We start from the raw sequence: 25,775 nt of genomic DNA, 5'->3' as shown, positions 1-25,775 counted from the left end.
TTCACCAAGTCCAGGCTTATTGATTTTTTTTTAAGCTCCTCAGATATTTCTTCAGACCTTCCCCCCTTAAAAGCAGCATCCCGGTAAGTCTAAGCATCTTGTAACCAGATTGCACTACTGAGAAAACAGAGCCCCTAACAGACACTTTTGCCAGAGCAGTTTCTCTGATTCGTAGTCACTGAAAAAAACTGTCTTGCTTTCCAGACTTCCTGTCTTTGACATTAGTAATGATTGCTGCCAATTTTAAACACCAACAAAAATACAAGGAGCTTTAAATAAGACAGACATATTTCAGCAATAAAATAGACTTTTTTTCCCCTACCACAACACAGAAGAGATATTAACACCACAGAAAATTTGAGCCATCATTTGTCAGTATTGTTGTTTGGAGCTCAACAGATGGCAACTATACTTTCTATTCAGAATTCTAATGTTCAAGTTGTTATTGCCTCTCAGGATATTGAGAAGAATTTTTCTGTGTAATTTTTAGAAAAATTTATATATACTCATCAGATTGGAACACAAATATAGCAGATTAAAAGGTCCAGCTATAAAAATATGGGCTATCAGCAGAAACCAACTGGACCTTATGTATTTTCCAACTTCAAGGTAGTATACATGTGTTGTTTTGTTATTGCCAGGGTTAAATTACATCTATAACAAAGCTTTAGAAAAGTAAATTGTGCCTAAGCAAGGGGGTGTAATCTAGGTTACCACAAAGGATTGGAAGTCTAGGTTTCTATTTTAGATACTTCGATTTTATGGTAATGTTAGTTATGCAAGTATTTCACATGTAGTAAGGTATTTATCTTCACACTACTCCCGTGAAGTAGGGATGTACTATTACCCCTATTTTACAAATGAGAAGGGAGGCCCAAAAGGTATGTGAACACAGCAATGCAACACCCAAGATGGTCCAGGTCAGCTGACTTGGACTTGCAGGGCTCAGGCTACAGGATTGTTGAACTTCAGTATAGACCTTCAGGGTCCAGATACAGCCCAGGTTCTACAACCCTCCCACACCCCTCAATAAGGGCCCAGAACCCTGACTCTAGCCTGAGCCCATACAGCTACACTGCAGCATTACAACTTCATAGCCTCAGCCCTGCAAACAAGAGTCAGCAGTCACAGGCCAACCCTGCCTCTACAGTGCAGTATAGACATATCTATTACCATCACACCACCAAAAGCCAGCCTGGAGAATCTGCTCCTCAAATGACTGAGCTAAGCAGTATTCATGAAGTTCCCACTATGGACACGTCTACACTAGCCAGCTACATCAAAGTAGCCGGCACAACTTCGAAATAGCGCACGTCACGTCTACACATGCCACGTGCTACGCCGAAGGTGAAATTGACATTAGGCATCGAGACGTAAAATCACTATTCTTATCAGAAGATGGGAATAGCGTCCTACTTCAAAGTTAGAACATAAGAACGGCCATACTGGGTCAGACCAAAGGTCCATCCAGCCCAGCATCCCATCTGCCGACGGTGGCCAATGCCAGGTGCCCCGGAGAAGGAGAACAGAAGACAATGATCAAGTGATTTATCTCCTGCCATCCATCTCCTGCCCTTGTTCTGAAGGCTAGGGCACCATACGTTATCCCTGGCTAATAGCCATTTATGGACCTAACCTGCAAAAATTTATCAAGCTCTTTTTTAAACCCTAATAGAGTCCTGGCCTTCACAGCCGCCTCGGGCAAGGAGTTCCACAGGTTGACTGTGAGCTGTGTGAAGAAAAATTTCCTTTTATTAGTTTTGAACCTACTACCCATCAATTTCATTTGGTGTCCCCTAGTTCTTGTATTATGGGAAAAGGTACATAATTTTTCTATATTCACTTTCTCCACACCATTCATGATTTTATATACCTCTATCATATCGCCCCTCAATCGCCTCTTTTCCAAACTGAAAAGTCCCAGTCTCTCTAGCCTCTCCCCATATGGGACCCGTTCCAAGCCCCTAATCATCTTAGTTGCCCTTTTCTGAACCTTTTCTAATGCCAATATATCTTTTTTGAGGTGAGGAGACCACATCCTCGAAGTAGGGCATGTGTACATGATCCGCATCCCGCTACTTTGAAATAGCAGGGTTCGCTATGGTGGACATCAGCTGAGAGGTTGAGACGTGCTGTCCAGCCCCTGCGGGGCTCTATGATCACCGTGTGCAGCAGCCCTTAAAGCACCACGGACCTTGATTTCCTGTGGCAGGAAGCCGAGAGCTCGCAGCCAGCAGCACACACACATGCCAGCCCTACACCCCCTCCAGAGGCCCCGAGCCGCCCACCCACTAGCCATGGCAGCCAGCCAGCCAGCCTCAGGGCTACCCCCTTGAGGAGACCCAGTGCTCCCAGGCAGCCAGACCGGAGGAAGCTAAGAAGAGTCAGGGCCCCTCCTGGACGGAGGCTGTGCTCCAAGACCTGCTGGGACTCTGGGGTGAGCAGGTGGTCTTCCAAGTAATGGGGAACAAGTGGCCGAACACAGAAGCATTTGCCCAGCTGGCCTAGCGCCTGGCCACCCAGGGTCACCCTGCCCGCACTCCAAATCACGTCCGGAGCAAAGTAAAAGGAGTTGCGGCAGGGTTACGCCTGGGCCCAGGACTTGGTCAGCTGGTCTGGGGCTGCCCCCGCCACTTGCCCCTATTACAGGGAGCTCAGGGACATCCTGGGCCCCCAGGACACCTCCTCCCCATTACCGGCCATCCTTGACACTGAGCCCCAGCTGCACCCCAGGTACCACCAGAGAAGCCAGCCCCCGGGACCACTGAAGAGGGGTCCACCAGTGAGGAGAGGAGGCTCCTCATTGATCTCCCATCCTGGAGCTCCAGCTGGGTGTCCAGCTGACAGGCATCCCCTGATTGCAACAGTGGATGGTCAGGTATGTACCCCACTGGGCAGATACCCCACAGGGCACACGCCACTGGGTCATGAGGCGGCACACCAGACACAGGCGGGGGCCTGGCACGCTCCCAGCAGACCCCCAACAGCCCAGCCATAGCACAGTCCTGGGTTGGCATCATGACCATCAGCGCCCACTCCCATGGACAGCGCTGCGCCCGAACACCGGGGCAGGGGGAGGGTGCAACCATGCAATGGGGCCACCACAGGAGGACAGGGGATGCGGGCCATGGGCCAGTACTAAGAGCCTTCCCCTCCCTCCCTGTTTTCACAGCCGCACCATCCAAGGCCCCAGAAAGCCAGGTGCCCCCCCCCCCGTCATCCCAGAAAGCCTGCTAGAGTCCAGGGACCCCCAGTGCCAGGATGGGAGCACCCCCATGAACCCCCAGCTACAAGCAACTCTCTGGCAGCAGGTGGAGGTGGCTGAGGAGAAGCTCTGGTATGACTAGGAAGCATCTGCCTCGCACCAGGCAGCACGGCAGGACTTTATGTGGGTGTTCTGGGACATTGCCAGGATGTTCTGGGAGGCTGCAGCCTGGCTTCCAACACCCAGGACTGGAGCCCACTAGGGCTGAAGACCAGCTTGAGGAAGCATCCCGGCCCTACCTGCCAGTCCTCCCGGCTCCCAGCCTGCTGTGCCAGGAACTGCAGATAAGTGCAGGGACCACAACCCGAACCCACCAGGGGTCGCAACCTTCTGCCCCAGAGTGATGAGCTGCCCTGTCTGCTGCCCCCCCCCATATATATAGTTATCCCCCCATGCATATATAGTTCGAATTTGTTGTGCACAAACCATAGCAGACAGTTAGAAGTTCATCAACAGTTCAGTTTTATTTTTCAAAAAAACTCTGAGACATGTACTTGTTGGAGGGATGGTGTTCAGGAGGCCTGCCAGTGATAGCCAGGGCGGTGCTCAGTGGGCCCCCTGATCAAAATGGGCTCACAGGGCCTCTCAGACCAGTAACCGCTGCTGGTGGGCCTGGTGACTGGGTGCGGCAGCCAGCTGGGGGTAGCCTGTGCCAGCGTCAACCACCCACCCCGGACGAAGGCCTCCCCCTTGCTCTTGACGATGTTGTGAAGCATGCAGCATGCACCCACAACCTGGGGGATGTTCTGAAGGCCAACATCCAGGCAGACAAGGAAGCACCACCACTGGCCTTTCAAGCGTCCGGCGGTCCTCTCCACCACCTAGCAGGCATGGTTCAGGCGGCTGTTGAACTGCTCCTGGCTGGCATTGAGGTAGCCTGTGTAGGGGCACACGAGCCAGGGCTGGAGTGGGTAGGCTGCATCTGCCACGAGGCTGACAGGCACAGTGGTGTCCACCAGAGGGATTGCCCTCTGTGGGTTGTAGGTCTCCACCTCTAGCTGGCAGCACAGGTCCCGGTTCTGGAACACGAGGGTGTCATGCATTACAGCTGGGTCAGCCCATGTAGACATCCTGGAAGCAGCCCCAGCTGTCCACGATGGCCAGCAGGACCACCAAGTGGTAGATCCTCAGATTTATATATCATCCCCCACTGTGGTCCGGGGTGTGGATGGGGATATGGGTCCTGTCTAGGCCCTGAAGCAGTTCAGGAACCCCATGGCAGCAAATTCTACGACAGCCGCATCCAGGTCCCCGATTCAGATGACCCTCTGGAGCAGCAAGGCATTGAGCGCACAGACCACCTGTGGGGAGGGGACATAAGTGCCTATGAGGGTGCCCCCACTCCCCCGGACACGTCCCTAACCCATCTAGTCCCTCCCTCCCCAGGCCCCCACCCTGCTCCTCCTTCCCCAGCCCCACACCCAGGCCCCCCAACCCCCAGTGGGTGCATGCCCAGGCCTCCTTACCTCCATGATGACAGCCCCAACTGCGGCCTTTCTCACTCCAAACTGGTGGCCCATGGAGCAGTAGCCATCTGGAGTGGCCAGCTTCCAAACAACTATTACAACCCTCTTCTCCACAGGGAGGGCATGCCACATCCAGGTGTCCTGGTGTCTGAGTGTGGGTGTGAACCACTGGCAGAGCTCCAGGAAAGTCTGCCAGCGCATGCAAAAGTTCCACAGCCATGTCATTGTCCCACTCCCCCATTACCACTCTGGGATCACTCGCAGCTTGTGGGGTAGCTCCAGAAGCAACAGAGCACCTGGTGGTGGGGTGAACAAGGAAGCCCATTGGTCTGGGAGCATCCCAATCTACCCTTGGGGAAGACTCCCGAGCCAGGAGCCACTGGGCAGCCTCCCGTGCCGCACCTAGCAGGGCACTTGCTCCCTGGGCGACAGCCTGGAAGGCTCCCAGCTGCTGCGGGTCCATGGCTGCTGTGACTCAGTCTGTAGGAGTGTGATGAGCACTCTGCAGACCTCATGCTGTGCAGGCCAGTGTGTCTAGGAGGGGCCCTTTAAAGGAGCGGCTTGCTGTTGCCCCAGAACGGCTAGTCTTCCCTGTGACCCCATCTGCAGGCTTTCCTGGCCCCTTATTTCAAAAGGGGGCGCTTGCATGTGTAGAAGCAATGATTTTCCATGCAGGGCAGCCCCTTTCAATGTTCCTCATTGTTATTTTGACCATGAATACCAACGGCACAAGCCCTAGAGGATGTGGGACAATACGAGTCAAAGTAGCCTATTTTGATGTCGTTACTTTGAAACAGGCTACTTCGACGTAGCTTTTAGTGTAGATGCAGTCTATGTGGCGTTTCTTCTAAAGCCACAGTTCTCCTCACCCCAAGTTCATATCATGTACTGACATTAACCAATTGTTTAAAGTAACAGAGAGGAAGCCATGCAAGTCTATACACTATCAAAACAAAAAGCAGTCAAACTATTTTGCTAGTCTTTAAAGTGCTACTTGACTGCTTTTTGTTTCAATTGTTTAAAGTTTAAGACAAGGGAATTAGAATATGAAGAGTGGGGATGAGCAAAAACCCGCAGCCCTCACATTCCTCCCTCTGCCAATACATTCCCAGAACATCAATCTCCATCACAGTCACCTAGTTCTGGGCGAATTCTGCATTTGAAGACACAAAATTGAAGAATTGTCCCAGGCCGGACGTTCCCAGGACAGAGAGATTAATATATATTAACCTTTTAAAACATTAAGGCTGGGTCTACACATGCCCCTTCCTTTTGAAAGGGGCATGTTAATGAGCGGGTTCAAAATATGCTAATGAGGCGCTGCAATGAATATGCAGCGCCTCATTAGCATAATGGTGGCCACAGCGATTTGAAAGTGCAGCTTTTGGAATCGTGCGCCTCCCGTGGAGACGGGACCTTCTGAAAAAGGCTCCCCCCCGCACCAGTTTTCGAAATCCCTTTTTCTTATCTGTGATCGGAAGAAGGGCTTTCGAAAACTGGTGCAGGGGGGCCTTTCGGAAGGTCCCGTCTGCACGGGCGGTCCACGATTCAGAAAGCCGCACTTTTGAATGGCTGCAGCTGCTATTATGCTAATGAGGCACTGCATATTCATTGCAGCGCCTCATTAGCATCTTTCGAACCTGCTCATTAACATGCCCCTTTCAAAAAGGGGCATGTGTAGACCCCTCCTACGCATCCTCCTAACCTGACAGACACTTGCTTCCTCTAATGCACTGCCTTTCAACTGTTTTCTTCATAAAGTATCCGTTTTTCAAAAAAAAAAAAAAAAAAAAATTAAGTACACACAGGTCCCTAAAATTTTCAGACACACAAAATTTAGATGAAATAAAATAAGTTCAATTTTTTAAATTAATAAAAAAGGTAGACACACACTGGTTAATGTACCCTCTGGAAGAGCTGTGACTACCCCCAGGGGGACACGTACCACTGGTTAACCACTGCTTTGAATGGCTAGACGTAGATTAAATGGGTGGGGAAGGGCTCAAGAATTTTGGCTGTAAGAATACCTGTAATTGTTTCTGCATTAAATATTTTGGGGATCAGCTGACTGTACAGCAAGACAGGGATTAAAACACTCAGTGCTGGATAAACTTCTAGAGCATGTACAGAATGTTGACAACTCTACTCATACAAAAGGCATGAGTGAAATCTAATATAATCAAGAGAATTACTTAGAAATAAGGAGATTTAAGAAAAGATAAGTGAGTTCTTGGGGAGGTTTTGCGCTTATTTAAGTGCTTGGGAATTATTGGGGGTGAAGATAGATTAAAAATAAAACATTAGCAAGTGCAGCTAGAAGGGCAGACACTTTAGAAATTAAGCTGATTTTCTACCATCTATTTATCAAATAAATGAATTGGAATAACAATGCTGTACTTATGCTGAAATATAAGGCATATGAAGCAATAGAAAGAAGTCATTGTCTGAATGCACTTTTGGACTGTATTGACTTTACTAGTGTGTTTTATATAGCCTTTTGTAAAATTAGACAAATATCTAGATGGAGTGATGTACCCCCAAGATGACCTCAGTGTACGCCCTAGGGTACACATATGCCTGGTTGAGAAACACTAAGGTACCTGGTGCAGATGGGGGTGTGAGCAATGATTGAAAAATGTATATTTATACTGCCAAGTTCGCAAACTAATCCACTAGGGTTTTGAAAAATGTATTCCCCAGAATGCCCCCTTCCCATGTCTTACATTATCCCATCTCTGCTGTACTATATTGGCATCCAGCAGGGAAAAATTACCTTAATAATTGATTTGAATGTAATTCTATGTATTGGTTAACTGGTAGGAGTAGTCCTGCAGATGCAAACATTCAAAAGTATTGGTAACAGTACATGCATATTGTTTGTGTGTTGAGGTTCAGAACCAACCCCTCATTTTCAGACAAGACAGTTTTGTTCCTACTGGAGCTCTTTGAAATTTACTTCAATGTCTGTTGCTGTGAGAGTATGAGTACTGACATGCATTATATGTGGGCATCATGTTAGCAGAATGACAAATTTCATGGTGCCCTATTCAGCCATGTGCTGACTATGCCCACCCCAGCTCAGCACCAGTCCAGCCACCCACCCTGACCATTCCCCAGCCACCCACCCTGGCTCAGTGCAGCTGGTCTGCTGTGTGCACCCTCCACACAGGTCCAGTGGCTGCTTATCCCCAGCTGCCCCCCTGCCCACTGCACTTAGGGTTGGTGCAATGGGCTGATGCCCCACCCCCTGACCTCCCCCAGAGGTCAGCACCCGGCCTCTGTTCACCAGGTAGAGGCCAATGGCCCTTGCAGGCTGGAGGACTGAGTGGGGGCATTGGTGCAGCAGGTGGTTAGACAGAAGCAGTGTTCTCCCCAGCCGGCTGCTTGCTGCTCTCCTGTCCCCTGCCTCTCTCCTGGCCCAGCTCCAGGATGCCAAATCTCCCAAACCATATGTCACTATAGCAAAGGGCATCTGGTCTGGAGAATTTGGGAAGCCCTCCCCCACCCCCACCCCCACCCCCCGCACCAGTTTCAGTGCCCTCTAGTCCTGGGGTAGGGGATATCAGTACTGGATTGCATAGGGCACCAGCACAGGTAGGGACAGACCTGAGAAGGAAGTGACATTAGGTTGTTCTGCAGGAGATTTTCAGGCAAAGATTTAAAGGGAGGAAGATGTAATCCTTAACCTTTTAAAGCTGGGGAAACTACCATGGTTGAGGCTTAGCAGTCACAGCTTGGAACATTACAGAAAATTGACAGCACATAACTGAGTTCTTTAGTATAGTAATCACACATCACATTGGTAGCCTTATTCTAAAAAATATGTATTTTTTTTTTTTTTTTACTATGGGATTAGAATTGCTGGAAAGCAATCACACCTTTGTGGAACAGTGCAACTTATATCCCCCTGCACATTATTAGAGATTGTTTATTCATATATACAGTAACAGCTGTGTGTTTTTTACATCATAAAGACTATTAAACAGGTAGAAAGAAAGAAGGGGCAGATCACTCTTCTGTTCATTCACTAGAAGCCATGTGTAACCTCCTGGAAAGGAGATATTCCAGGAGCTTTGCATGGTATCATTGCAGCTGCCATTTTGCCTCTCAATAGGCAGGTCACAGCAGGAGCAAGACACTGGCTAATGGGACTAAGGAGGTGGTTGGCTCAAGGAGAAAAAAGGTACATGGGGGCATAATGAGAAATGTAGTACATCTCAGCCTTCACAACTTAGAGTCCCACCATGGAGTGAGGAAATGGAAACTTCTAGTTGTCAGGAAATGGTGGGACACACAAGTTGCCATGAGAAGAGAGTTGCAGATGAAGCATCTCTGAGCTGTGCTGCCACTAGCGTGGCCAACATTACAGCGAGGGGGAGGGGTAACCTATTGCAAGAGCAGGCAGGTTGAAGTAGGGAACCTTAGCCTCGCCAAACAGTGTTGCTTTCCCTTGCTTGCATATGTGCCCTTAGGATGGCATAGAACCTTCCTACTTTAAACAGCCATTGTCCTCCTATACTATTTCAAGCAGATGAAAAAGTGAAGATTCCTTATTCAAGCTGTGCTATTGAACTGGTTTTCTTACATTTCAATATAAAGTGGATATCCTGTTATGGATAAGCAGTCTCCCCTCCTTTCTTTTAGTTCAGGATAGCATCTGCCTTTCTAGCATGAGAGCATCTGAATAAGCAGAACTCCTTGTGCTACTGTGCATTCTATCAGACTTTATAAAGCTCTCAGAGGGCATACAAGTAGTTCTCTTTCCTTCCCTTATCTCCAGTACTGAAATGTTTAGATTTTACTTACACCACTGACTGGTTAAGAACAATTAATGCTCACGTGGAAATAGATCAGTCAGGATGGTCAGAACCTTCACCTGACAATTATAAAACAAACCTGTAATAAGCAACAGAGGGTGAGATGATCTCCTGCCACTTACAAGATTATAGGGGTGTCTCTGCTCACCTTCAAATCTATAAACTTTCTTCATTCTCCAAGTTGTATTACCCATCTATTTCTAGCTTCTGCTGATTCAAAGTCTACTTTCTTTACCCACCTTCATATTATAGTCATTGATATACAGGGCCACATTCAACAGTGATGCAAGATGTTTCATGGACTGTTCTGGCACATGAAGTATTTCAAAGGAGTCAAGGGAGGTTTGTTTGTTTTCCTCCCTGGGGTCGGGGGGCAGCAGCATGAATAAAGGAGAGAATTCCCAGGTCTAGCATGATCTTTGGTTTGAAATAGGCTACGTTGAAACACACAAAATGAGGGAAATGCATAAGCCAAAATACAAAGCAACAACCTGGGCCTCATTAGAAAAATGTGTTTATATTTTTTAAAATATACCAACTGCACATGAATCTTACAGGCAGAGTCAGTACAGGTTACAAGAACTTTATAGAGAAGCCATTTTTATAAGTATTGGTACATGCTTAACAAATCTTCTGGTACAGCACTGGGCATGGTAAATTAGCACCCACCTCTCTCATCCTGGCATTTGGAAAACTGTCATTAACAAACACCTCCACGCCATCAACAAACTGGGTAACACAATTTTTGAAAGCACCCCCAGTACTTATCAAATATTCTTTTTTGTGCCAGTCTCTACAGACTATTTTACCTATTAAACTCTTCTTGCTACAGACAGGTGTTTATATAGTTCAGCAATGTAAATCACAGACCAAGTGGCAATTCATTAAGAACAAACCAAAACAGCTTTTTACAGAAGCAGAGGCCAAAATCACTGGCCTATAGTCAAGATATAAATTTTAGTACCATCTTTACAAGCTGAGACATTTTACAGTAAGTGAACAAATAAGAGCTTCGGGACTTCTGGAAGGCTTAGGCACATAAAACATTGGGTTTTGTAATTTTTCACATGACCGAGTTTTAAGAATTTTCACTTTTGAAAGCCACTGGCTTCTCTAAAAATAGACTTGCAAAAAGAACACTGTCGTCTCAGCATTCACTAGTTCCCTATGCATGGAATCAGCACTCCTTCCCCAGAGGATTATGGTTGTTCTCTTGGAACCAGGTAGGATTACTGCTGATGCAAAATGCTGCCTGACAGTTTTTGTACAATCTTTAAATGGAACTCCAATAAGATGCTCTTAAGATGGAGGCCACCTTCCCACCAAAAGATCTATTTTCCAATTAAAGTATTTTTGTGGCAGTTTGCCTTAACATACTGACTAGATCTTGGCAGCTACTTTCCTCTCTAATACTACATGTAATATGGCACTAAATATTTAATAAAATACATTGCAAAATGAAACTCTTGAATGAAAGTCTGACTTAAGCTAAACACAAAGTAATAAGATTATAACCTAGTATACGAGGCAGCTGAGAGAAGAGAAGAACAGTTAATCCTTTATTGTAGTCATGCATTTGTGAGCTGGAAATCTTATGAAAGGGCTGAAAATCCAGGGTCCATTTTAATGCAGCAGAGGAGAGGCAAAGAAATTTCCCTGGCGTCCAAGATTGGTTGCAGACTTGCTTTTGGTCCCAAATCTAAACAGAAATGGTAAAGCTCTGTTCTAAAGCAAGAATTCCCACTCATCCCACTTGTGCATCTCCTTCTAATGGACTGGTGAATTAGTACTTCTAATGCCATCTTTTTTCACCAGTCTCTGCCTTTTTATTTAAAAAAAAAAAAAAAGGTTTTGTTTGTGGTCTCCCCCTTCCCTGATCACCAGGCCACATATTACTTGTGATGGGGCTAGCTTTTGGTGGTTCCTGAAATCTGAATTAGACAGACATCCTTTTTAATTAAGTGCCAGTCATACATTCTAATGCTTCTATTGAGTAGTAGCCCTCTCCATCCCTGTAAGATCAGCCTCATATTAAAAAAACCCTACATAAACAGCAGTTGGTGTTCACCTTTCGAGGAGGAGAAAGGCCGTGTTTGGACACAGACTGGCTAACCTAGTGAGGAGGGCTTTAAACCAGGTTCAACGGGGGCAGGGGAGCAAAGCCCACAGGTAAGTAGAGAACATGGAAACCTGGGTGATGGGTCAGAAGTGGGAGGCAGCATGGGCAACAACGTAAGAGTAAAAAGAGGGTCAGGGCAAAACAGGGAGGCAAGATCAAATCAATATCTTAGATGCCTATATACAAATGCAAGAAGTATGAGTAATAAAGCAGGAAGAACTGGACGTGCTAATAAATAAATAACTATAACTATGACATCGTTGGCATCACAGAAACTTGGTGGGATAATACACATGATTGGAATGTTGGTATGGAAGGGTACAGCCTGCTTAGGAAGGATAGACAGGAAAGAAAGGGGGGAAGTGTTGCCTTATATATTAAAAATGTACACACTTGGACTGAGGTGGAGATGGACGTAGGAGATGGACATGTTGAGTCTCTGGGTTAGACTAAGAGGGGTAAAAAACAAGGGTGATGTCCTGTTAGGCGTCTACTACAGGCTGCCTAGCCAGGTGGAAGAGGTTTTTTTTAAAAAAACTAACAAAAAGTCAAGCAGGGCCCCAGATTTGGTGGTGATGGGGGACTTCAACTATCCAGATATATGTTGGGAAACTAATACAGCAGGGCACAGGCTATCCAGTAAGTTCTTGGATTGTATTGGAGACAATTTTTTATTCCAAAAGGTTGAAAAAGCTACCGGGGGGAAGCTGTTTTAGATTTGATTTTAACAAATAGGGAGGAATTGGTAGAGAACTTGAAGGTGGAAGGCAGCTTGGGTGAAAGTGCTCATGAAATCAGAGTTCACAGTCCTAAGGAAGGGTAGAACAGAAAACAGCAAAATAGAGATAATGGATTTCAGGAGGGTAGATTTTGGTAAACTCAGAGAGCTGGTAGGTAAGGTCCCATGGGAAGCAACACTGAGGGGAAGAACAGCTGAGGAGAGTTGGCAGTTTTTCAAAGGGACATTATTAAGCGCCCAAAAACAAGCTATCCCGCTGTGTAGGAAAGCTAGAAAATATGGAAAAAAGGCTGCCCTGACTTAACCAGGAGATCTTGCATGATCTCAAAATAAAAAAGGAATTGTATAAAAAATGGAAACAAGGAAAAATTACAAAGGACGAATATAGGCAAACACAAGAATGCAGGAGAAAGATTAGAAAGGCTAAGGCACAAAATGAGCTCAAACTAGCTATAGGCATAAAGAGAAACAAGGCGGCTTTTTATAAATATATTAGAAACAAGAGGAAGACCAGGGACAGGGTAGGGCCTTTGCTCAGTGAGGAGGGAGAAACAGTAACAGGGAATTTGGAAATGGCAGAGATGCTTAATGACTTCTTTGTTTCAGTCTTCACTGAGAAGTCTGATGAAGGAATGCCCAACATAGTGAATGCTAGTGGGAAACAGATAGGGTTAGAAGTTGAAATAAAAAAAGATCACTTAGGAAAATTAGATGTCTGCAAATCACCAGGGTCTGACGAAATGCACCCCAGAATACTCAAGGAGCTGATAGCAGAGGTATCTGAGCCTTTATCTATCATCTTTGGAAAATCATGGGAGACAGGAGAGATTCCAGAAGACTGGAAAAGGGCAAATATAGTGCCCATCTATAAAAAGGGGAATAAGAATAACCCAGGAAACTACAGGCCAGTCAGCTTAACTTCAGTGCCAGGAAAGATAATGGAGCAGGTAATTAAAGAAATCATCTGCAAGCACTTGGAAGGTGGTAAGGTAATAGGAAACAGCCAGCATGGGTTTGTAAAGAATAAATCTTGTCAAACTAATCTGATAGTTTTCTTTGATAGGATAACGAGCCTTGTGGACAGGGGAGAAGCGGTAGATGTGGTATACCTAGGCTTTAGTAAAGCATTTGATATGGTCTCGCATGATATTCTTACCAAAAAACTAGGCAAATACAATTTAGATGAGGATACTATAAAGGTGGATGCAAAACTGGCTGGATAACTGTACCCAGAGAGTAGTTCTTAATGGTTCTCAATCCTGCTGGAAAAGTATAACAAGTGGGGTTCCAAAACGGTCTGTTAGGACCGATTCTGTTCAATGCCTTCATCAACGATTTAGATATTGGCATAGAAAGTATGCTTATTTAGTTTGCAGATTATACCAAGTTGGGAAGGGTTGTAACTGCTTTGGAGCATAGGGTCATAAGGAAAGGTTACTCACCGTAGTAACGGTGGTTCTTCGAGATGTGTCCCCGTGGGTGCTCCACATTAGGTGTCGGGCTCGCCCGGCGCCGCAGATCGGATCTTCCAAGCAGTTTCTGCTGGACCGCGCATGCGCCAGCGCGCGCCGCCCCCCCGCGCGCCCCCGGCCATGCGCGCGATCCGGTCCCCGCCAGTTCCTTGACCAACCGCCTCGGATGCTCCTGCAAAACACTAAACAGAGATCCGGAGCGGGGAGGATGGGCGGGTAGTGGAGCACCCACGGGGACACATCTCGAAGAACCACCGTTACTACGGTGAGTAACCTTTCCTTCTTCTTCGAGTGTCCCCGTGGGTGCTCCACATTAGGTGACTACCCAGCAGTAACCCAAGATAGGAGGTGGGTAATCGGATTATGTGCAGCTTGTCCCCGAGAGGACCGCTGCCGAGAGACGGGTATCCTCTTGGAATACCCTGTGAAGGGCGTAATGTTTGGCGAAGGTGTCACAGGATGACCAGGTCGCCACTCTGCAAATGTCTTTTAGTGCAACGCCCTTGAAAAAAAAAAAAAAAAGGCTGTTGATGCTGCCACCGCCCTAGTGGAATGAGCCCTGGGCGTGGCCAGTAAAGGAGTCTTTTTGAGTTTGTAGCACATTTTTATGCAAGATACGATGTGCTTAGAGATTCTCTGCGAAGAGAGACATTCTCCTTTTGATTTGGGAGCGATAGAGACTAGGAGCCTATCCGTTCTCCGGAAGGACTTGGTCCTGTCCATATAGAAAGCTAGTGCCTGCTCACGTCCAGGAGGTGTAGGCGCGCCTCTTTGTTAGAGTTGAGGCTTTGGATAAACAAGGGTAAACAATAGGTTCGTTAGTATGAAACTCAGAAAGAAACTTTAGGAACAAAGGCTGGATGCAGCCGTATGGTTACCGCCTCCTTGGAAAAACAGCGCAGGGCGGCGTTGCCATAACTGCCTCAAGCTCGCTCACCCTGCGAGCTGACGTGATTGCGAGAAGAAAGGTCGTCTTCATCATAAGGAGGCGGAGGGAAACCGTGGCCAAAGGCTCAAACGGTGGTCCCCTTTTCGCATTAAGCACCAGGTCCAAGTTCCACAGAGGTGGAAGCGGTTTCTGAGGGGGGTATAGGCTTACCAGCCCTTTGAAGAACCTGGTAACCATGGGATGGGCGAACACCGTGTGCCCTTCCTCTTCGTGTCTGAATGCCAAAATGGCGGCCAGGTGGACCTGAAACCAGGATAGCGAGAGTCCTCCTCTCTTGAGGTCCAGTAAATACTCTAATATCACAGCCATAGGCACCGAAAGGGGGCTAGCTGTTTGGTAGAACACCATGCCGTAAAGCGAGTCCATTTCTGCTTGAAGGTCTTCCTGGTGGAAGTCCTCCTGCTACTTTCTAGGACTTGCTGCACTTCCTCCGTACATGTGCTCTCTAGGGAGCTGAGCCATGGATTAACCACGTTTGTAGTCGCAGGCTTTGGGGGTGTGGATGCACTATGGACCCCCGGGCTTGCGTGAGCAGATCCCGCGCCACCGGAGGGGACATCGGTGGCCGGTCCGACATGCGCAGGAATAGGGGGAACCATTGCTGTAGATCCCACGTTGGGACTATTGGGATCATTCAGGCTCCTTCCCTCCTGGCTTTCTGCAACACTTTGTGGATGAGCACTGTGGGAGGGAAAGCGTAAAGCAGGGGGCCCCTCCATGAGATCGCGAAGGCATCCCTCAGGGACCCCCGTCCCAGTCCTGCCCTGGAGCAGAATCGTGGGCACTTCTTGTTGTGCTGAGTAGCAAACAGGGTCTATCTGGGGAAAAACCCCATGCGTGGAAAAATCGGTTGCAGCAGATCGGGACGGATCTGCCACTCGTGCGTGAGTGCGAAACGCCTGCTCAGCTGGTCTGCCTTCACATTGCGAGCGCCTGGTAAGTACGAGGCTTTCAAGGTTACATTGTTGGCGATGCAGCAGTTCCACAACCGGACTGCTTCTACACATAAGGCACGGGACCGAGCTCCTCCTTGCCGATTTATATAAAACATGGTGGAGGTATCGTCTGTACAGATCCCGACTACCTTGCCTTTCAGTTGGTCTCGAAAGTGTCTGCAGGCGTTGAACACTGCTTTGAGCTCCAGTATATTTGTGTGCAGTGACTGCTCCATAGAGGACCACAGCCCTTGCGTCACCTCTCCGCCCATGTGTGCTCCCCACCCTATGAGGGGGGCATCTGTAGTAAGAAAAACCAATACGTGTGGTTGGTGGAAGGGTACCCTTGTTAGCAGGTTCTCGGGGTTTACCCACCATTGCAGGGATTTGCGCACCTCCGTTGTGGGCGACGCCATCCTGTGAACAGTGTGTGCTGCTGGTTTGTATACGCTCGCCAGCCAATGCTGCATGCTGCGCATGTGTAACCTGGCGTTCTGTTCTACGAAACGTCGCTGCTGCCATGTGGCCCAGCGGCTGTAAGCACGTCAGAACCGGCACCATAGGGCTGAAGGTGAAGCCTTGCGCGAGGGAGCTGATGGCCCGAAAGCGAGTCTCTGGTAGATACGCCCTCGCTGTAATAGAATTTATGCGTGCCCCTACGAACTCTATGTCCTGTGTGGGGTCTGTCTTTGATTTTGTCAGATTGATAAGCAGGCCGAGCGAAGAGAACGTGCCTGCTGTGACACATATTATGCGTAGTACCTCCTCCTCCGAGGTCCCTTTGAGTAGGCAGTCATTCAGATACTGGAATATAAATACCCCGTCTGTGCAGGTAGGCTGACACCACTGCCAAGGTCTTGGTGAAGACTCTGGGGGCTGAGGAGAGCCCAAACGGTAGGACCTTGTAAGTCGAGGGCTGCGAACCAATCTCCATCGTCTAGTGCCGTAAGGATGGAGGCGTTTGTGATCATCCGAAAACGTTGCTTGCGCAGGTACCGGTGAGGCCTCGAAAATCTAAGATGGCCTCCCCGTGAGGAAGTACCTCGAGTAGAACCCTCTCCCTTGCAGTTGCTCCGGCACTCTTTCCACTGCCCCTACGAGCATGAGATGGTCTACCTCCTGCTTGAGCCTCACTACATGGGAGGTCTCCTGGAGGTGGGGCCCCGGGTGGAGGTCATGGTGGTGGGAGCAACTGGGAGGGGATGGCGTACCCCGTGGCTATGATCTCCAGCACCCATTTGTCTGTGGTGATCCTTTGCCACTGGTTATAAAATGGTCGGATGATGGCCTTGAGCACTGGTTTCGTGCCCTCTGGAAGCGAGTCCATGAGGGAGGTCAACCTAATGTGGTTGTCGAAATTATGGTTCGCTAGATGCGCTGCGTAATTTGCCATTGGCAACAGTAGCGTGGAGGAGGAGTAGACCTTTCTGCCCAACAGCTCTAGCTTTTTGGCATGTTTGTCTATTCCCCCACGTTGCGACGACTCCACCACCAAAGAATTTGGTTGTGGGTGGCTGAACAGGAACTCCATGCCCTTCGTGGGCACAAAGTTGTTTTTTTTTTTTTTTTTTTTCCCCGCTCTTTTGTGGACAGGCGGAATAGTCGCAGGAGTCTGCCATATCATAGTGGCAGACTCCAAGATTGCGTCATCAGCAGTATTGCTATTTTGGAGGAGGCCGGAGGTCTCAGATTTTTTAGGAGCTTATGGTGTTGCTCTTGCACCTTTGCTGTCTGGAAGCCTTGCGTGAAGGCCACCCTCGTAAAACAGCTCTTGGAACTGTTTGAGATCGTCCGGAGGATGGACGCCCCCCGGGGCCGTAGCCTCATCCGGGGAGGAAAGCGAGGAACTGCTGGGGTACGTCTCTCTGGACCCTTCCGGTTCCTGCTGATGATGGTACACCCTCTCACTAGAGGTGTGCGAGGAAAATCTCGGGGTTCCATAACCAGTCCCCCCTGAGATGCTTAAGTCTCTGTCCCCGGTCGCAATTGCCCTCGGGGGTACGAGATCGTTCGTAGGGATCTTTCCCTAGTAGATTGCCGATGGTGTCTATGCCCTGCGTGGTAGGGGCAACCATGGCAGTATAAGCACTGGTCTTGGGAAGGTGACCTAGACCACTCCCTTGGTGCATACCCTTTGCGTCTGGGGGAGGGAGACCGTCGAGACCCCGGAGAGAGCGACTTTGCCTAATAGTCCAGCGGTTCAAATCCCAGGAAGGGTGGAGGTGGTCCCAGCCAGGGTGAGGCTGGTTGCAGAAATGGAGAAGGGGGCTCCGGGTAGGCCAAGGGGGGGGGGACCCCTGCCTTCTAGTTGGAGTCTGCAACATAGCGGAGGGCTGTGAGAAAGCAACTCCACAGCCCTGTGCGGAGAGGGGCTGCAATGCCTCCTCTTGTGTGCAGTCTTCCCCCTCCCTTGAGGAGGTAACTCCGCCCCGACATACAGGGGATCCCGGCCCCGTCTGCACCGAGCTCGGCACACTCGAAGTCGGTGCCGCACGTGCGGTGTCCTTCGGTGCCGGCAGGCTGCGTGCCTGCGCGCTCTGCACCGCCGGTTTTCCGGGGGTCGGTGGTACCGGCGCTTGTTTAGCCGCCGCCCTGCCTGCGGTGCAGGGCGGCTGGCTGATTATCGAAGGGTGAGCCGCTTGCACGTGGCTCTCCGTGCCGCCGCTGATCAGCTGTTGCTGCGGCTGGGGGCTGCTCGCTCCTCCCGTCCCGCTCGCTGTTGCTGCCGGCAGGGATCGGGCTGGGGAGCATACAGGGCATTCCGGCGTCCGCACCGAGCTCGGCACGCTCAAGGGCGGTGCCGCATGTGCGGTGTCCTCCAGTGCCGGCAGGCTACGTGCCTGCGCGCTCTGCACCGCCGGTTCCCCGGGGGTCAGTGCCGCTGCCCGCGGTGCCGCCGGTACCGGCGCTTGTTTAGCCGCCGCCCTGCCTGCGGTGCAGGGTGGCTGGCTGATTATCGGAGGCTGAGCCGCTTCCACGTGGCTCTCCGTGCCGCCGCCGATCAGCTGTTGCTGCGGCTGGGGGCTGCTCGCTCCTCCCGTCCCGCTCGCCGTTGCTGCCGGCAGGGATCGGGCTGGGGAGCATACAGGGGATTCCGGCCCCGTCCGCACCGAGCTCGGCACGCTTGAGGGCGATGCCGCATGTGCGGTGTCCTCCGGTGCCGGCAGGCTACGTGCCTGCGCCGTCTGCACCGCCGGTTCCCCGGGGGTCGGTGTCGCTGCCTGCGGTGCAGCCGGTACCGGCGTTTGCTTAGCCGCCGCCCTGCCTGCGGTGCGGGGTGGCTGGCTGAGTATCGGAGGCTGAGCCGTTTCCACGTGGCTCTCCGTGCCGCCGCCGATCAGCTGTTGCTGCGGCTGGGGGCTGCTTGCTCCTCCCGTCCCGCTCGCTGTTGCTGCCGGCAGGGATCGGGCTGGAGATACTTTCCTCCGTTTCCGCGCTGATGGAGTGAGGGAGGCAGCTTTCCTTTTAAGGGCCCCGGAGGGTCCCTCCTGCTGCGGCCGCTCCGGCGCTTCTGGCTGGAGGGCCTTATCAAGAAGCAGCATTTTTTTAAAGCCTGAAGAGGACATTGTTGATGAGTCTTTGAGTTTTTAAGTGGGTACTTAGCACCTTCTTTGTGCCGTTTTCCCCGTCCGATGGCCTGCCTTAGCAGGAGGGCTGATAGCCCTAGCTCCTGGCCTCCGGCGCTTGTTACTGGGACTGGCTGAGCTGTCCCTCTCCTAGCTTGTTCGTTGTTGTTTTTTCTTTTTTTTTTTTACAAAATAACAACCGGCTAGCTTATAGTAGCCTAAGTGCCTGAAAAAACTTTAAGAAAAAACAGATAAGGTCGTTGAATACACTACTTGGCCTTAGCCTAGTTGGATTCCGTCTGCAGCCGACGGCGGTTAAGAGGAACTGGCGGGGACCGGATCGCGCGCATGGCCGGGGGCGCGCGGGGGGGCGGCGCGCGCCGGCGCATGCGCGGTCCGGCAGAAACTGCTTGGAAGATCCGATCTGCGGCGCCGGGCGAGCCCGACACCTAATGTGGAGCACCCACGGGGACACTCGAAGAAGAATTCAAAATTATCTGGATAAATTGGAGAAATGGTCTGAGGTAAACAGGATGAAGTTTAATAAGGACAAATGCAAAGTGCTCCATTTGGGAAGGAACAATCAGTTTCACACATACAGAATGGGGAGAGACTGTCTAGGAACGACTACAGCAGAAAGGGATCTAGGGATTATAGCGGACCACAAGCTAAATGAGTCAACAGTGTGATGCTGTTGCAAAAAAAGCAAACATGATTCTGGGATGCATTAACAGGTGTGTTGTGAACAAGACATGAGAAGTTATTCTTTCGCTCTGTTCTGTGCTGGTTAGGCCTCAGCTGGAGTATTGTGTCCAGTTCTGGGCACCACAGTTCAAAAAAGATGTGGAGAAATAAGAGAGGGTCCAGAAAAAAAGAGTGACAAGAATGATTAAAGGTCTAGAGACCTATGAAGAAAGGCTGAAAGAATTGGGCTTGTTTAGTCTGGAAAAGAGAAGATTGAGGGAAGACACAATAGCAGTTTTCAGGCATCTAAAAGGGAGTCATAAGGAGGAAGGAGAAAACTTGTTCTTCTTGGCCTCTGAGGATAGAGCAAGAGGCAACGGGCTTAAACTGCAGCAAGGGAGGTTTAGGTTGGACATTAGGAAAAAAGTTCCTAACTGTCAGGGTGGTCAAACAGTGGAATAAATTGCCAAGGGAGGTTGTGGAATCTCCATTGCTGGAGATATTTAAGAACAGGTTAGACAGACATCTATCAGGGATGGTTTAGATAGTACTTGGTCCTGCCATTGGGACTGGGGGCGGGCTGGACTCGATGGCCTCTCGAGGTCCCTTCCAGTCCTAGTGTTCTACGATTCTATGATAAACACTTAGCACCTTACAATAGTTAATGAATTCTTCATAACCACAAGGTCGGTATTACCACTCAGAGGCCAGAGTCATTTTTCATACTCACACCATCCACTAAGCCCTACTGGAATCTTTAGTTTAATGGGATATTTAAACACTCAAAATATAGTGAATAATATTATTTGGACTGAGACAGTAGGTCAGACTAAGGCTAGGTCTATACTACCACTTTTGTCAGTATAAGTTATGATGCTCAAAGATCAGGAAAAAACCATCACCCTGAACAGTGTAAGTTGCACTGACAGATTACTGGTGTGGACCGATTGTCCTGCTGACACAGCTACCACTGCTCAAAGTAGGTTTATTATGCTGATGGGAGCGCTCTCACCCAGCAGCACGTTGCACAGCTACACTATTGATCTTACAGTAGTACAGCTGCAGAAGTACAGCTGTGAAACTGTATGCCCTGTACCACAGACATGGCCTTAAAATTTGATTTCACAGTCCCAAAGTATGCAGTGCCACTTACTTTGGAGTAGTCTTGATGAGTGTAGAACGGACCTTCTGGGACAGGGAGCTAGATGATGGAGTCTTTGAGAGTTGCTGTTCTGGTGTAGTGAGTGGACCCAGCATGCTCACTTCCAATAGAGAAACAAGAGTTATATTAGAACAGGTGCATGGTAACTCACCCTATTCCTTCTTAAAACTAAGGTCATAGGATTATTTTGCCCTGTTGTCATATGGCAAATCAAGTAACTCTGCTGAACTCAGTGGTACTCCAGATTTACACAAGCGAGACAGCAGAACTGGGCCAATATGTCTAAAAAGGCACAAAAGCAAAGCTAAGTGAAACATTAGTCACTGCTTGGTACAATTTGTAAAAAATGTATTACTTTTCCACAAGGTTTATCGAAGTCTCATGAAAGAAACTATTTCCTGGCATAAGCTACTTCCCTCCCTACTCCCCATAAAATATCCTGTTTAAACATTGCACTAATTGACAAATCCACTGATAGATATTTAACTTCTTTGTAGCTTGAAGTTCCAACTTGCAGTGCTAGAGGCAGAAATGCTATCAAGGTGAATGGTTACAGTTAGACCTAGGCTGGGTACTAAAAGCAAAATGTTAGGGCATCAGTGTGAAAAAGTAATACATGTAGGCTGAGAGGTTGGCAAAATAAACCAGAAAATGCCTGTTTTGAAATGCCATTAGAGAGATAAGATGGGTGAGAGCATTGGACAAGAAACAAGGTTTGAAGCTACACTGTGTAACTTGAGAGCTTGCTTCATTCACCATTGGTCCAATAAAAGAGAGTTTTATTACCCTAGAACCAACACGGCTACACCACCTGAAATGCCAGATCAGAGATAAAAAGCAATGACAATCAGTGTTAAAAACTGTATGGTATCTGCAGGGTGGGAGAGGAGGAGCGGGAATTAGTTTTTGCAGATCTGTTCCAACACAACTTAACGAAAGGCTTTGAATTGAGGTTACTATTTTACTTCGAGTGGATGTTTGGCAAAACTAAGATCTGACAGAGCAACAGTCTAGGGCTACCTTTAACATCTGGTGTTCGGGGAGTGGAATAGGCATTGGAATTTTCTATTATATGTGCCGGGTCAATGTTTTCTTGCTCCACCACCATAAACTGGCTCCAGTATTCCACGGGCAATGAAAGCAGCCGCTCTACCACCTACAGAAACACACTTTAGCACACAATTCCCCATTATACTAGAAAGCCACAACTCAGCCTAAGAGTAGTATTAGATAGGAGAGAGAACAGCCGCCGCCCCAGGTACCAGTCTAATACAGCTTTTAACAGGACACTTCATGTGCCTTACATCCACATTCACTTCCAGGTATCATTGCTAACCACCTACCTTGGGCTGTCGCTTAGTGTCCTGCAGTAGTGTCATGGGGTCAGGATCAGGCACAGCATGGGCCACTATTGTGGGGCCAAACACTTTGGACAGGTTGGTGATATCCATTTTAGTGTCTGGGCTCTGAGCCACTCTAGATAAGAAAGATAAAAAGAAGAGGGACACTAATAAGTTTTGTTCAAAGCCAGAAAGGACTGAATGTGAGCTGATGTCATATCTGTCAATTACATCCGAATCTGAAAATGGTCCAGGATAAAAGACTCCACTGCATATTACAGTATTATAACCCTCCTTTGTGACCCTACCTTTGAAGGTGAATCATGAGGAAAGCAAGGGTGTCTCTGTTAGCCTGAGGGAGTTCACCAATGGCCTGGTACATGGCAGCCAAACTGTTGTCTTCATCCAAAATTTCTTTATATAAATTAAAAAAAAAAAAGGGGGGGGGCGGGGATTAGAGAGGCCTATGGAAGCACTTTCCTCAAACAGCAGTATGCTCCACCACAGTACTGGAGGGTATTAAGATTCCAAGTCCCACACTCCTGGAGTTCTAATTCTAGCACTGCCACCATCTAACCTGGAAGTCATTTAAACACCTGTGCTTTCAGTTTCCCCATCTACATGGGGCTAATACTAGTGTCCCAGAAGTTGTGTTATGAGGCTCAATGGGTGTAAAATGTTTTGAAACCTTCTGATGAATAATACCAAGTATTGCGATCTGTGTTAGTATCTTGTTCAGGAAAGATGCAACAGTTTAGTGCAACCTTGAAGCTGTTATAACACTTGTACAGATTTTTTTTAAATTAACTAACTACCAGAACTATTTATTAATTCCATGATAAAAAATTGGGATTATTTAACAATTAATCTTAAAAAAAAAAAAAAAAAAAAAAAAAAGTTTCCACCTAATGTTAGCAGCCCACAGGCTAAAACCCACTGAATGAGAACTACAGCTGCAAGGCAGATTACTGATCAGAGAAAGTTCTTCAAAGGCCTGGATAAGGTATTTCACTATAACAAAGCTAATACCAGACACTGTTGCAGAGACCGACCAGTTGTTGGAGGGAAGATCTCTTTACAGTATACACAGTAATTCCAATACATTCATGTCTGAAGACTGCCAGTTCAGATGGATCAAAAAAAAAAAAAAAAAAAAAAAAAAAAAAAAAAATTCCTTCAGGCACCACAAACGCCAATGGCATTTGGCTCGCCTCACCTGCTGCCTCCATAAAAGTTTTGTTCAGCCGGAATGTGAGTATAGGTTCCTTTAGGCTGCGTAGGAAGTCTTTAAGCAGGCCACAGATGGCATGGATATCATCCACTTTGCTGAGCAGGGGTACAGTTTTCCCTCGAAGGAACTTCTCCTTTAGCTCTTTCACTGTGCGGTCACATCCAGAAATTCGGTATAAGCCTGTCTGTTAGAGAGCAATGCCTATAGTCAGGACTACACCCACCCAAACAACTTGAGAAATCTAGTAAAAGCAGTCTCCTGCCTCCATTGTAAACTGTAAGATCTGAGTAGGGACTGTAGCAGCACCAAATACATCTACAGCATCATAAATAAGTGCTCTAACCTCACACACACACACTAGCACCCCGCCAGTGCTTTTCACGTGATTCTTACCTCATGTAACCCTCGCTGCTCAATCTCATTCACACAATGAACTATTATGGAAGGAATCATTGGCGGAGTCATGGGCACAAAGTCCACCAGCGTCCCCTAAAAGGAGGAAGAGACTGATTTTGCTATACTGAAATTTATAAGCTTCAGGATACTGGAAGTGTTTTTTGTTCAGGAAATCCCATCAGATCTAGACTTAGGAGTAATCAATAGATTCTCACTCCCCAGACCTAACCAGGTAGGTGCCATGGGCACTGAGGGGACGAAAAGGATGTGCTCTGGCAGAGCGATAGGCAGTATCTACCCAGAATTCCACTCTACAACACATTTGTTACAAAAAGAGGAGAGCCAAAAACTGAGTTTAACTTAACTCCACAGATGTAGCACGTTATCATACACGAAGGCCTAGTCAAAGACTCCTATGCAGAATGGATCCATAGAGCAGATATGAAGGGAAAGGAAGGCAAGTAATATCAATGTGTCATAAAGCAGATAATGGGCTCCTTCATATCAGGGTTAAGTGTCCTCTAGAAACATCTAGTCTGCATTCAGCTCTTTATAGCAGGTGGAAGAAGTATTATCCTGAGTGGTCAAAAAAGAGGGATCCAGCCCAAGACAACCAGAATACTCCTAAGACAAGCTTAGTTGTGCCATGGATTTGCCAACTTGAAAGCATCTTAAGGCTCCAATTTAAGCAAAATGATCTTGCTAATAAATGCAGTTGACAGATGAGGCTACACTGAAAACAATGATGCACACAGAGCTGGAAACAGGTATGACTGTAAAATAAAAGTCAGAACAAAATGCCTCTACGACATACATGCCTCCTTCCCCCAAAATGCCCACATTCCTACTACTCTTGACTTTAAAAAAAAAAAAAAAAAAAAAAAAAAAAACCCCATAAATTAAGTTATGTATTTCTTTATTAGACCTGTAATAAAGCAGAAAATCCATATAATGCTTGAACAAGTTAGCCAGCATACAAGGTTCCTGGTCTCCTTGAGCAAGGTCTAGTTCTCCCAAATTGGCATTAAAGTCCATTTGTTCTTGGCAGCTACATGACTCTTACATAAAAGCCATACCTCTCCAATTCTGACAGGAGTGCCTGTTAATGTTGGGATGCAAGGAAGGGGACATCGCTCCCGACATTCTGGGTGAGTCACCACACGGCAGTCCCTGCACTTTAAAGAGAGTTTCCCAAACTTTATCCGCTTTCCACATGGAACACATGATTCTGGTTTGATAACCTGGAAACAAAAGAGCCAGTGTGTGAGGAAGTGGTAAAAACTGAACAAATTTATGTTAGCTACAGTTTAGCTTCACAGGTATGTTGTATGAGGGTCAGCTCTATACTGATGACAAAGCACACATGTTAAATTTGTACAAAGAATAATGGGGTTGGATTTAAATATGCCCTTGTGAATGCTCAGTAATTCCATTTATAGAATTTATTTTTTCTTAGGCCGCACTGGCTGGGACTCTGTTGTGCTCATTAGGACATGCACGGGAAGTCTGAATGCTGGATCTCAAGGGCTGAACTGTCAGCAGTTAAAACTACTGCATAGCAGTGCAAGAGGTCTTGCACAGCAGGAAAGAAAAGTTACTCACTTTGTGCAGTACGGATGGTTCTTTGAGGTGTG

At 48.0% G+C, this 25,775-nt stretch overlaps 1 protein-coding gene across 2 annotated transcripts in view; it reads right to left on the bottom strand.

Moving 5' to 3' along the window:
- Window positions 1-9,860: 9,860 nt before the first annotated feature.
- The window catches only part of RACGAP1 (Rac GTPase activating protein 1), a 53,200-nt gene continuing 37,285 nt past the window's right edge, over window positions 9,861-25,775 (bottom strand). The window contains exons 10-17 of one of the 2 annotated variants that reach the window (XM_074979581.1): window positions 25,218-25,382; window positions 24,139-24,234; window positions 23,731-23,929; window positions 22,823-22,928; window positions 22,518-22,650; window positions 22,195-22,330; window positions 21,166-21,274; window positions 9,861-11,247 (exon numbers count right to left, since the gene is read on the bottom strand). In XM_074979581.1, the coding sequence (XP_074835682.1) occupies window positions 11,172-11,247; window positions 21,166-21,274; window positions 22,195-22,330; window positions 22,518-22,650; window positions 22,823-22,928; window positions 23,731-23,929; window positions 24,139-24,234; window positions 25,218-25,382 (1,020 nt within the window). In that variant the 3' untranslated portion in view covers window positions 9,861-11,171. The remainder of the gene's footprint in view (window positions 11,248-21,165; window positions 21,275-22,194; window positions 22,331-22,517; window positions 22,651-22,822; window positions 22,929-23,730; window positions 23,930-24,138; window positions 24,235-25,217; window positions 25,383-25,775) is intronic. The other variant, XM_074979582.1, reaches the window with a different exon arrangement.

Source organism: Carettochelys insculpta, chromosome 29, assembly GCF_033958435.1.
Source record: "Carettochelys insculpta isolate YL-2023 chromosome 29, ASM3395843v1, whole genome shotgun sequence".
Lineage (NCBI taxonomy): Eukaryota > Metazoa > Chordata > Testudines > Carettochelyidae > Carettochelys > Carettochelys insculpta.
This window is presented reverse-complemented; position numbering and strand designations above follow the sequence as displayed.